General features: G+C 38.4%; 1 protein-coding gene across 1 annotated transcript; it reads left to right on the forward strand.

The window, feature by feature from the left end:
* The first annotated feature begins 348 nt into the window (after window positions 1-348).
* LOC140243594 (allene oxide synthase-lipoxygenase protein-like) lies at window positions 349-12,704 on the forward strand. The gene is made up of 12 exons (XM_072323259.1): window positions 349-831; window positions 2,993-3,037; window positions 5,007-5,132; window positions 5,859-5,956; window positions 6,518-6,650; window positions 7,121-7,216; window positions 8,420-8,634; window positions 9,180-9,439; window positions 10,004-10,101; window positions 10,553-10,726; window positions 11,746-11,909; window positions 12,590-12,704. The coding sequence occupies exons 1-12, from the start codon at window positions 349-351 to the stop codon at window positions 12,702-12,704; spliced, it is 2,007 nt and encodes a 668-aa protein (XP_072179360.1).
* The last annotated feature ends 412 nt before the right edge of the window (window positions 12,705-13,116 follow it).

Below are 13,116 nucleotides of genomic sequence, written 5' to 3' on the forward strand. Positions count from 1 at the left end.
TGTGTTATGTAATGTCCCCTTGCCCTACATCTATCAAGCACAATGGGTGCCACGCACAATGCCTCAAACCCATGGATACGCAGGTAAACAATCGATTGCCTTCATGGCCACTTCTCGTCAGTGAGAAGCAGGATATTTTGACTAGAGCATCATCGCGGACGGTTCAACGGGGAAAAGTAAGCCCTCGTTTCAAATTATTTCATCCCTCGCTTCATATCTTGACAACACTGCTTCTTCTTGAAAACGCTGCTTTCAGTTAGAGATTATCTCAGGTGAAACAGGGACCCTTATAACAAGAAAGGAGCGCAAAAGGTCGACTTCAAGTCTATAGCTGCAACGAAGAGAGACATGGGTAGCGGGGTTTCGCGCAAGGTGAAGCCGGACTACACGGTGCATGTGCGGACAGGTGACCGTAAGGGAGCTGGCACCGACGCCGACGTCTTCATAGCGTTCTACAACGAGCGTGGAGAGCGTTCCCGAGACATATCACTGAACTGCCGATGGAAAGATGACTTCGAGCGGGGCGACGTCGACTGCTATCCCGTGTCGCGCCTGGCCAGCTTCGGGCCCGTGGAGCGCATAGAACTATGGAGAGGCGAGTCGGACGACGATTGGTTCGTGGACATGGTCGAGGTCGAGCACGAGCCGACGAAGAAGCGGTTCGTATTCCCAGTCCATCGCTGGGTGAGGGCGGACGCACGCCTCAATCTCAAGAAGTACGACACCAGCTTGCCCCAGGATGATGAGCAGAAGGAGCAGAGGAAGCGGGAATTGGAGCGGAAGCGGGAACTGTATCAACTTGAGAGTAAACAGGAGGGACTGATACCCCAGGTAAGGACCCGGCCATGCCTCATGGTCTTTTCTTCATGTTCTTCTGTCTGTGTGCGTGTGTGTGTTCTGTTTACGATTTTTTTAAATATCAAATTACATTTCAGATTATAATGGTAATTTGTAAATTTAAGTGGTATTCTGTTTGGTCATGCTGGTGCAGCATTCATGTAGGCCTACTTATAGTAACATATCACGTGTGTTAATTATTTTATTTTAGTATATACTATGTACATACGAGTATATTAAAGTGCTGACACAACAGAATTCTTTTTTTCTTTTCAGAATGCGAAAACAATGAAACGAACTGCAGGCCTAGTACCCCGGTTACTATCATATGCAGAGAAACAGTAACTCTCTTGCATTCGACATGAGGAAAATCTCAACAAAAAAGTTTTTAAGATATCATTGTTTGTCCCCAATTATCAGCTGATGGCATGAATGGAAAGGGGAAAAAGTATATTAGTGAGATGTAGGATCGGTTCAATTTCAGACTTTTTGTGATGTGTACGTGTACGTGTGTACGTGTGTGTGTGTGTGTGTGTGTGTGTGTGTCGCTTGTAACACGTATCAGCAATTGAAGAATATTAATCTATCAACTTCATTTTGTAACTAATAGTTTTTAGCCAATAATGTTAATGGTGATGACGATGACGATGATAGTGATGACAATAGCAACAAGATCTCTACGCCTTGCATAGCGTCTGAGATAAATATGATCAATATCGTACAACGTGACATGGTTATCAATCCAGTGACCATTTTAGCGTAATGATGTGACTTACATAATTCAGAAAAAGGCTGATCTGGTGACCATGTTATGAGTATAAAAACATCCGAGTCTAGAGTTCTCTAATTTTGCTTCTCGTTCTTCTCTTTATATTCTTGTACAGTGTGCTATTTTTCTATCCAAATGCGTTCATTTACTAAGTCTTGTCCTTCTTACAATTATATCGTCCATAACTCTCATCATTATTGTCACGACAAAGCACATTTAGCTTGTTTATGATATGTGACCATTTGGGTGTGTGTTTGAGTGTATGTGTGCGTTTTCTCCGTTTTATATTTACTTTTCCGGAGGACCTATATCAAACTTTCAAGTTATTTCTATTCCATGTCATTTATTTCCATCACTGAAGAAAAAATAAAGCATAAACATTATAACAAGTAAAACAAAGCAAAGATGACACAAAATATTGATACCTTACAAATCAGCACAGATTACACAAGATAGCTGACAATAAAATGAGGAAATATTTGATGTACATCCTACAATCTATATGGCGTGTAGAATATTATATACTTATAGTGTTAACGAAATTATCATAGCATCAGCAGAAATATTGATGTACAGTAACAAAAACACATGACACACGATAAACTTTCCCATAAAAAAAAAAATTGTATGAATTCACAAACATTTTTGTATCTTTTTAACACTAAATTGTTATCATTAAACTTTGTATTGAATATGCACCTTCTCATTAGAAAATGTATCGTAATATGATACATTTGTTTCCTCAGCAGAACAAGTCCGTCCACGCGCCGCGGAAAGATTATGTCATGTGGTTTACCATGCACCTATTTTACGTTCCTCTCGGTGTTGTTACCCACATAATTCTTTTCATGTCTCTCATTACGCCACAATACACCACTCCTACCAAAACCCACACCACTATTTTTGGCGTCAATAATCAATACAGCGACCTTTGATCCCTTCATCGCGCTCTCTCCCCCATGTAAGTTTTGAGCGAGGTCAGATCACTATAGAAATTACCATAGAAACACACACGAACACACACAGACATACATATACATATACATACATATATACATACACTCACAGACTTACACGCACATGTCTAAAGCAGGAATACCAGTCTTTGAATAACTTTCAATTTTCTAGCAACTTGAGAAATGTATGCGTGTGCTTGTAAACAATGTAAAATGCCTGAATCTGTTTCACGATACATAATAGCAAAACGGTTTCATGGCTATTTGTCTTCGTTATATCAGTTCATTGACGTTTAACGTCTTCAGGTCTTTGTTTTTATTGATATTGTTTAGTGATCCTGTTCTCTTTTCTGCTTCCAGTGAACTTTCCATCTATCTACAGGCTGTTTTCTCATTGATAACTTTCTCTCCTTTTTTCTGTCTTCTGCAGGTTAAGGACTTTCCCGTAGACGAATCATTCTCCAACGATTATAAGGTAAGAGAGATGGCTTACTCAGAGGGATGCCGAGACATATAATTAGTATTATCATTCTTTCTTGATCTTTATCTCCCACTTCTCTCTCTTCCTCTCGCTAAATATTAGCAACTGGTTTAACTGCTGGTATAACTGCATTCTAAAAAAAATAAAATGGTTAATCGACATTTTAAATGTCATTCTTTAACCTTTTATTAAATTTTCAATCTAACACTCAAACTGTTGAACTATCATTTAAAACATTGTAAACCTTAAATTTTGAATGTTGAATTTAAAGTGCCAGTTTACCTTTGGTTGCAGTGATTTCATCAGTGTTTGAATTACGACATTTGATGTGTATGTATGGTTTCATTGTATCACAAAACACACTATCTCACCAAAATTGCGCAGTAAAATTCTCAAAATTTAATTTAAAACATTGTAAACCTTAAATTTTGAATGTTGAATGACATTTAAAATGTCGATTAACCATTTTTTTTTTTAGAATGCAGTTATACCAGCAGTTAATTGTTAAATTCAAATCTCAAGATTTCAAAGTTAACACTTGAAATTAAATTATAAACATTGAACTACCATTTAAAAAATGGTAAACCTAACATTTTCGGTGTTAAATTTAACCTTTTGCAAAATGTTAAATTCAACACTTAAAACATTGAACTACCATTTGAAAGATGGTAAATCTAACATTATGAGTTCTAAATTTAACCTTTTGTATAAAATGTTAAATTTGATAATTATTCAAAATGGTAGATCTAATATTTTGTATGTTAAATTTAGCATTTATTAAAAGGTTAGAGGAGTGACAACCTTTGAATTGTTGATTTACTATTTCATTTTTAGAGTGTGTTAAGTCAGAAACATTTACAAACATTGAGAGACATTATATTTCTGCTCGTTTAACGTAAACGGAGGCTCACATAAATAGCTGCACCTCTTCCCAGCAAGAAGATGGTGATGTTCTGTTTTCGATTCTCTTGAGATCTAAATTCCCTTCCAACTTGGTCACTTCAAGAAAATTCAAAAAAAAAACACAAAAACTAACAAAAAGAGGAATTTTCCCCCTTGGTGGCATTACTTTCTAACCCTTTCAAAACACCATAACCACTACCACAAAATGTCAAAATGCTTGTAGAAGTCAAATTGTTAATGACTTCCTCATTGGCCAGCATTTGGTCATTTCTTTTTGTTTCCTAACTACGCTGGGGCTTCACCCCCTGTAGAACTGCAAATGCTACATGAAGTGACAATAATAAAAGACAATGTGAGCTATTATTTTGTATGTTATTCCTATAAAGATTTGTGTAGCATTCTTTTCTTTACAGCTGATTTTGATACATATGTGCCCGAGGCTGAGGTTTTTAATATAGTAATTTTTCGAACAATGAGGGAGAAATAATTTTTATTTAGCGGTAATTGTTTTGTATTCAGACCAAGTTGTAAGTATTTACATTTTTTATAATAATACTTCATTTAAAGTGTAAATTGCTATTAATATCTTTAAATCGATGATTTAATATGACAACTCTCCTATATCTTTCCCCATTTCTTCTTACTTCAATCTGTATATTCTATAAAACCTTTTTGGCCTTCATTTATTACTTTTCTTTCTTTCACTGGTTTTGCTCCATTTACGTGTATTGACTCAGTCTCGTCTTCGCTCTTTATCATCGTGAGATCTACCTGCCTAACCTCATTCTCATTCCATTCATTTATATGGTTTCTATTCTTTTCATCTCTGTCTTTACTGCCGAGCTTCCCATCTCCGTCTCCTTTTACTGTCTTTCTTTTATCTTTTTCCCTCAGTTTTCCTCTCTTATATATAACTTTATCTCTCCCTCGTTACCTAATGCTCATTATTACGTCACGGGGTATAGTCTTGGGGATGCTGTAAAATGACACGGAAGAGCGGATAATCATAACCAGTGCTCGTACCTCTTTCTTTTCCCGCCTTTTGTGGTGATTTTTGCAGTGGGATATCGTGAAGAACAAGGCTTCCCTCATGCTCCAGGCTAAGATTATCACCCTTACCACGGATGCATGGCAGACGCTGGATGATATATCAGAGCTCTATCGTGGAAAACTTCCAAAACCTTATGTAAGTCCAGCACGTTACATTAGATGACAAAAATACGAAACAGCAATGCAGGGCATGATGACTTAAAAGTACAATTTCTATTTCGTCCTTGCAGATACCCAGAAACTCGTGTTTCTCGCGGCGTATTACATTACGTGATAAATTTATAGATAAACGAACGATTATTGATCTGTAATGTCTCACGTAAAAGTACAATTTGTATTTCGTCTAAATAGATAGTCAGAAACTCGTGTATGCTCTACGATTTCTTTTCATGTTGCTAATTTGTTTTTAATCTAATAATTTCATCAACATGATTAAAGTGGGCATTCATATTCACTGTTAACTACATTTAAGATTTTGTTATCCTTTCACTAGCTGAACACACGATTATTTGAGCAGATTCTCAGACACAGCCATAGTCATTAAACTAACAATATATTTTCATTCAACTAAATTGTTATATCCTGAGAGCCGTTTAATAGAATTCACATGAGGTTATTACAAACTTACCATAAATGAACAAACTGAACACGGAAAAAAAAGAAGAAGATGTATATGTAAATGGGTACACATGCGTTGGTCTGCGTCATCTACATTGTGATCACTGTCTATAGCATATTTTCAACAGAACTGGACCCTGCATATACTCATGACATGATGATTATTATATGCCTTCCTTTCAAACGTGGTGAAATCAATGAAAGTGATGCTCAAACCTTTCTTATCTATATTGTGATGTTAAAGGGTTTAGAGAACTGGAGATCCGACAAAGAATTTGGCTACCAGAGACTCACAGGCTGTAACCCAACTCAAATCCGACTGTGTACAGAAATACCCGACAAGTAAGTACGACGTGTGTGTTTGATGTACATATGTACTTATCACCGGATTTTGATATGAAAAGTCTACTAGGTCCATCGTGCATTGAATTACTGGTGATACATTAGAGCATGGTATCGCATACAATTTTGTTTGTTTTCTCTGCTTTACTCTTAGGATTAAGAATAAATTATAAGAAAGTAGTCAAGTCGCAAAGAAATATGATAGAAATTATGACAGTCACCAATTTATGATATTTCAAAGCATGCAGTTGTGTCTCCTGCCCTGGAAAACATTCGTGTCCATAAGTCGTTGGGACGACGAAGGAAAAAAAGAATAATGTTGGGTGAGTCATTCCTGTTAGCACAGTGTTCTGTGTTCTCCTCCAGGAAGGAACATAGAAACAAATAACTTGGTACACAATGTCATATAATCTTAACAATTATATATACGAATATCCTATCAAATTGCGCCCCTAGAGATCATTAATTTCTGTCATTGTTATCTATCTATTCGTTCATTTGTTCCCCCCCCCACCACCCCTAGACCTCATAACCAGCGAGTCTTGGTTTCCTTTTTTTCAGATTCCCTGTGACAGATGACATGCTTGCGCCGCTATTGGAAGGCATGACGATTGCCGAGGCACTAGAAATGAAACGTCTCTTCATCCTAGACTACGAGATCCTAAAGGATCTGCCATGCACAGATGGAAGATCGGTAAGAATCATATTAAAAGATTATCATTTTGTGTCGGTCGCAAAACTGGATTTACAACATCGTATGCTCAATGTCGCAGCTTTTGAAGCATTATATCGTATGCACACTCTTCTTTTCTACGTCTAATATAATTCGAGAAAGCACATCGAACGGTATGTGGAGAAGACATAAACGATATGGCATATAATTCAATGGATTTTAGTCAAATGATAGTGCACATATTGAAAACAAGATGAAAAGGGACTGATTTATCCATTGTGTAACCTGCAACACAAAGAGTGCCACTTGGTCACTGACCCCAACCATCATCAATTAAAGCAATAAATGATTGTTGGTTATAGTTTTGGCAACGACCAAGATGAGAAACACCTCCTTTTTTGGCATTGCATTCTGTAAAATGTTGTTTTACTGAGAAGTTTGTGATAACACCAAATAAAGAGAAATAAATGAACGTCTTTTCCCCCACGCAGATCTGCGCACCAATGTGCCTCTTCTTTGTCAACAAAGACCGGAACTTGATGCCAGTGGCGATACAGCTATCCCAAGAGCCCGGGGAAGACAGTCCGGTAAGAGTCCGCGCCATTGTAGGTGGAAACTCCGAGTTGACCCAGTGGTATACGATGTTGAGAGGCCGTCTTGACTATACGGCTCTGATCCGAGTCCGGAATAATGAAATCGATGTATTTTGTACTGAGATATTCTACGCGTATCCACCTGTTCATTTTTTTTTTAAAGCTGTAAAGCTTGAGTCAATCCCAAGTCGAGCCTTCGACCCATCTATTCTGCTACAATGAAATGAAAAATAAAAGGAAGCAAAAATCATGGGACAAAGGCAGGATTCGTTATGCAGTCATCGAAATTAGATTTTAAAAAGGAGAAATGAAGTACGGATGCTTAAATGTTGGTGAAGAGCTTGTTTCAAAGCTTTAAACTGGGGTGAATATCGCGCTATGGTCTTTTCTAGAGATATGCTTCCAGTAAAGTCCACCAGAGCCCCGTTTCATGAAACTTGTTATCAATAACAAGTTAAGATAGTTGTTATAATCTACTGAAATCCGTCCATTTGATTGGCTGAGAGCAAATTTGTCATAAAAATGTAGCAGTTGTTACTAATAACAAGTTTTATTAAACGGGACCCTGGTGGTAACTGGCCCAGCAGTAAGGGTGATAAATCCCAATCCGTTGCCTTGTCACTGTTATTCCATGTCACGAATCTTCAAATTTATATTGCAAGATTACAGAAGCCAGTTCGTAATTCCCATCCAGGAATCATTGCTCTCACTCACTACCTTCATTTCTGTTCTTATGGCTGTACATAATTTTTTTTTTAATTATTATTTATATATTTTTTCTGCTGTCAGTTTTCAGGTTTTAGCTCAGAGTACCTTGATCAGCTAAGTCTTGAGTAAAATCTGAAGTGACACTGAATAAAAAAAAAACATTAGTTGGGTCATACATGCATAAAGACAAGCAGCAAAGCTTTGCTGTTGATCAGTATTGCTGCCAAGGTAATGTGTCTATTTAACTATTAAAAGTAAAATCTCTTAAGATTCAGCTATAGTTACTGGCTTTTAGTTCTTCGCGGAAAAAGAAAAGAAAATCATACCTAGGCCAAACTACGCCAGCACAGGCATGCATTGTCATAATATGACAAATCGGACGTTGTTCAAAAGAGTATAATTTTTTACTAATATTTAGGAGACGGTATGTGAGACGGAGTAAAGACGTAAACCTTTAACAATGAACTTCACTTTAATAATTTTGAACAGGTGTTTCTCCCGACCGACCAAGAGTACTTGTGGCTAATGGCCAAGATGTGGTTTAACAACGCCGACGCCTCTTTCCACCAGTCAGCCACACACCTCGGCTACACCCATCTTGTCATTGAGTCGGTTGCCGTAGCAACGCATCGTTGCCTGTCAGCCTCTCATCCCATCTTCCGCCTCCTCGCACCGCACTTTCTGTATCTCATCGCCATAAACACGTGAGTCCGTCGTGTTTGCCCGAACCCTCCTTCCTCCTATTTATCTCATTCTCCTTTTCAGTCTCTACCCTTCGATTCTCGGCTCTACTGAGCACTCCAACTTCTCGGTGCGTTATCCAGACTAATTTTGATACTTTGGGGTTCCTTCGTTACGCAATGATGTTACGCAGTGATGTTCCTTAATTGTTTACCACTGACGTTTACCCATGCGATATTGTGCCGGTATCGATTTATACCATCTAAAAATATGTAGTCGCCATTCTTCTTATGGATATCAGTATGAAGCAAAAAAAATGTACAATCTGCCGCTATTCTGATCTAGTCGGTATACTCGACATGTCTCATGCAGATAGTCCCGACTTGTTCACCTATGGTTATTTGCAGGTGTGTGTTTTGTTTGTTTGTTTGTTTGTTGTTGTTTTGTTTTTGTTTTTGTTTTTTGCTGTCATAGTCATTACGATCAACTATAGTACAGTATAGTATTATTTTGAGCCCTTTATTGATGTCAATTTCTTTTATCTTTTCTTTCATTTTCTTTTACGCAGACGTGCCCTGGCTAAACTGGTCAGCGAAGGAGGTTGGGTTGATCGATGTATGGGGATCGGTCGGATCGGCATGTTTGAGATCATCAAGAGGACGTGGGCACGATGGTCGCTCGACAGAGAGGGCTCGCTGCTCGCTGACCTTGAGCATAGGGGAGTGGCCGACCCGGAAGTGCTACCGAATTATCACTACCGGGACGATGCGCTCCTGGTGCGAAAAGCGATACACGATTATGTGTCATCAATAGTTAAACACTACTACAGTAAGTCGTGATGAGCAACATTTTTCTCTTTCCGTGCCATCCTTCTCTCGACACTCCAGACTGAATTGAAAATGTTCTTCAATAAGATTCTAAGATAATAACAAGACAGAGATTTGGGAATTGGGTTGATAACGAGAAAGATGAAATGACCTTATTTCAGCATGACCAATTAATACCTATAAATGTGGATAGAAAGAGTGTATGGATAGATATGTGTTAACTGGACTATTTTGTGTGTCGACTTCAATCTTCAGTATATTTAGCAGTAGCTTATAAGGTTATTTCGGCACATGACTAATAACCGTTGGTCCTGAAGAATGATAGCAAAATATTCAAATTACGTATGCTTTGATGTCATTGATAATGAATCGATACTAATTTCTATTCTCTTGCTCCCCTACTCCTTCTTTCCCACCATCCCCACTCTGTCCACTCCTCATCTATCTTTCTCCTACTCCTTCTCTCACTCTCTATCCTTCTACCTACGCCTTTTCACCGTCGTCGTCGTCCTCCTCCTCCTCCTTGTCCTCCTCCTACTCCTCCTCCTCTGCCGCCACAATGCAGCCTCGAACGACAAGGTGAAGTCAGATTATGAGATCCAGGAATGGGGAAGGATCATGGCCCCATCTAGCGAGGGCTCCCCTGGTCACTGTGGTGTTAAGGTAAGTTTAGGATATAATATGTGTTTATGAAGTCAAAAATTTACCGCCAGTACTTCTATTAACAATGTGTAGAGTCTTACCAATACCTAGCCACGTATTCGTCGATTTGGTACCTCTTAAGAATTTTGGTGGCATGCGCTTTTACAATAATAATGACACTCGCCTCAAAATACCGATAGAACGCAGAAATTGAAAGGCTTTAACAGCAATTGCATATTCAAGTAAGCTTATATATCATTTTTCTTTTAACAATTGTAATTGTTATTGGTATTGATATGGTAACCACAACAATAATAATGATATTAATAATAATGATATTAATAATGATTATCATAATTATCATTGACATTATCATAGTTGTTATTATCATTATCGCCATTATTGTTACCGTCATCATAAAGTCAGTGTAACTTTTACCACTGTCAACATCGTCGTCATTATTATCATTCAGGGCCTTCCGAACGAGGGAAAATTCGAGACCGTGACAGATCTGATCGAGGTCGTCACAAACTTCATCTTCATCAGCAGCGTCGGGCACGCCGCGGCAAACTTCTCGCAGTACGACGAGTACGGCTTCCCTCCCAACTACCCGTCGTTTCTCTTCGGACGGCCGCCGTCGGATAAGGTAGGCCTGCAGTTTCATTCATGCCTCTCTATATTCTTTGGATTGAGATGAGGGATCAATTCAAAATTAGATCGAATATCTCAGTCTTGATAGATTTAAAAGCCAATATTTTCTCTCCTCAATCTATGGATTGGCCCCTCACGAAAATCTTATAGATTGAATTCTAATCTAAGGAATTTTTGAGACTGTTGTCTTTGAAGTGAAAAAAAAAAACAACAACCACACTTCTCATTCGGGTCAACTTATAATTATAGGCCTACATTGTTGTATCAAACAGAATAATATCAGTTTCACTGCATTCAGCCATGAAATGGAAAGAGATTACAATCATTTCTATTGAAAGACATGTTATACGATGTAGTGATGTGCATAATATGTCGCATGCAAATTACATGATTGGCACAAACACATCTGAAACGAATTTCTGGTTTCTTACGAAATTAGAGAAGATTTATAGTATATGTGCATCGCATTTTATAATTTCAGAGTTGTAACAACTCAATAGTGATGTTCTGAGGTTTGTACTTGGTAGATTTCGCAATACAATTTTTATAGAACCACAACATTAATGCTATTCAATATTGCTTATCTGTAAAGGTATCAATACACCTTTGATGGGGGGGTGAGTCCGCGATGTAAATGGAATAAAAAGACAGATGGAAGAGAAGATGAAGATGATGATGATCAAGAAGAGGAGGAGGAGGAGGAGGAGGAGGAGGAGGAAGAAGAAGAAGAAGAAGAAGAAGAAGAAGAAGAAGAAGAAGAAGAAGAAGAAGAAGAAGAACTGGTGACGGTAGCTAAAACTATTTTGTAGAGAGAAAAGAATGAGGGAGGAGGATGCGAAGGAAAACAGCCAGTTGACAAGATTTCTGGCTTTGACATTATAACATGTTATAAAGGGTAACACTTCTACCCCATCATTTCCGTTATTTTCACTCACATAATAATATTGATATATCATAATTCCACTAAGATTCAACCTTGACTCGATCCTTTCTCCCATCTTTCCGCCGCTGTAGATGGATCGAGACGAGAAGGACATCCTCTCTCAGTTACCGAGCAAGGACATGACGGTGAGCGTGATGCTGGTCACCCAGCTGCTCAGCGACCGCGGGACCAACGGCCTCGGCGACTTCGAAGTCCAGTACATCTACGACCCATATGGCAAGAAGGCAGTGAAAAAGTAAGTAACCCTTTCTGTGCCAGGAACTTTAGCCAGTGTGTAAATGGATATGGCATTTTCTGTGCCAATAGACACTCAAAGAACACAAAGAGTTAAGGGATGCCAGTTTCTCCTGACGTTAGTCTCCTCCTTTATTTTCTTCTCAGGCGTTTTAAGGTGAGGATTCAGGTTTATAACATTTTTTATTGTGTGTGAGATAATGAGAAACCTCTTATGAGCATGTAATTCTAAGAAGGATACGACGTTTGTTTGATGAAAATTGTCCTTGAAATGGCTGAGATATCCAAAAAAAGCATTAACATTTCATAGAGTGGTATCTAAATATCTCGCAAACTGTTAAAGCTGAATCCTCACCTCAACCAGTACTGTACAGTCCCTTTAAGCCTTTTATCACTGGTTTAACACTGACTTTTGACTGGCCTGGCATTAATTCATTTTCTGGACCTGCACACAAGCTCGGCAGTAGCTATATAATGTATCATTCAGCAAAATTGCAACGATTTACAGCAAATACCATTAAAGGTTGATTATAGGTTTTTGTTGTTTTGTGTGTCTGTTTTTAATTTTGTTTACTCTTTCGTTTGTTTATTTGTTTGTTTTGCTCTGCAGTTAGTTCTTACTCTTGTAATATAATCGTGTTTTTTTTCACATTACCGGTATACCTTCACTCTAATTTTCAGATTCCGATCAGATCTGAAGAAAATTGGAGCCATTATCGACGAGAGGAACGCAACGCGGGAGGCAAAGTACCCTTACCTACATCCGAAGGAAGTACCTAATGCTATCAGTATCTGAAATGCTTTATAGCCCTCGGGAACAATCAAACATAGCGACCCGCGGAAAAGGAAACACGTAGCCAGGAAAGCAAGACGTGGTGGCGGAAGAAGTGATATTTCTGACAACAAACGAAATTAAATGACATTGTCGTTGCAGTTTGAGAAATCATTAAGGTGTGTGAAAGCACCTCCCCAGGATTCAGGTCACTGGCATAATGGAACGTTTACATGAGAAAACATCAGGAGTTCACACTCCACCGGGGGTTACTCGATCAAGGGTTACTCGGTGACGTTCAATGTAAAGAATGATATCAGCCATGAAAGATAATATAAGCGCATCACCACGCATTTGCCGTGAAAGTTATGTTTCTTTAAAGGAATGATGTAGTTTTGGTTGGGGTGGGACTTCATGTATTTATTTTTTTTTTGTC

Source organism: Diadema setosum, chromosome 20 (assembly GCF_964275005.1).
Source record: "Diadema setosum chromosome 20, eeDiaSeto1, whole genome shotgun sequence".
Lineage (NCBI taxonomy): Eukaryota > Metazoa > Echinodermata > Echinoidea > Diadematoida > Diadematidae > Diadema > Diadema setosum.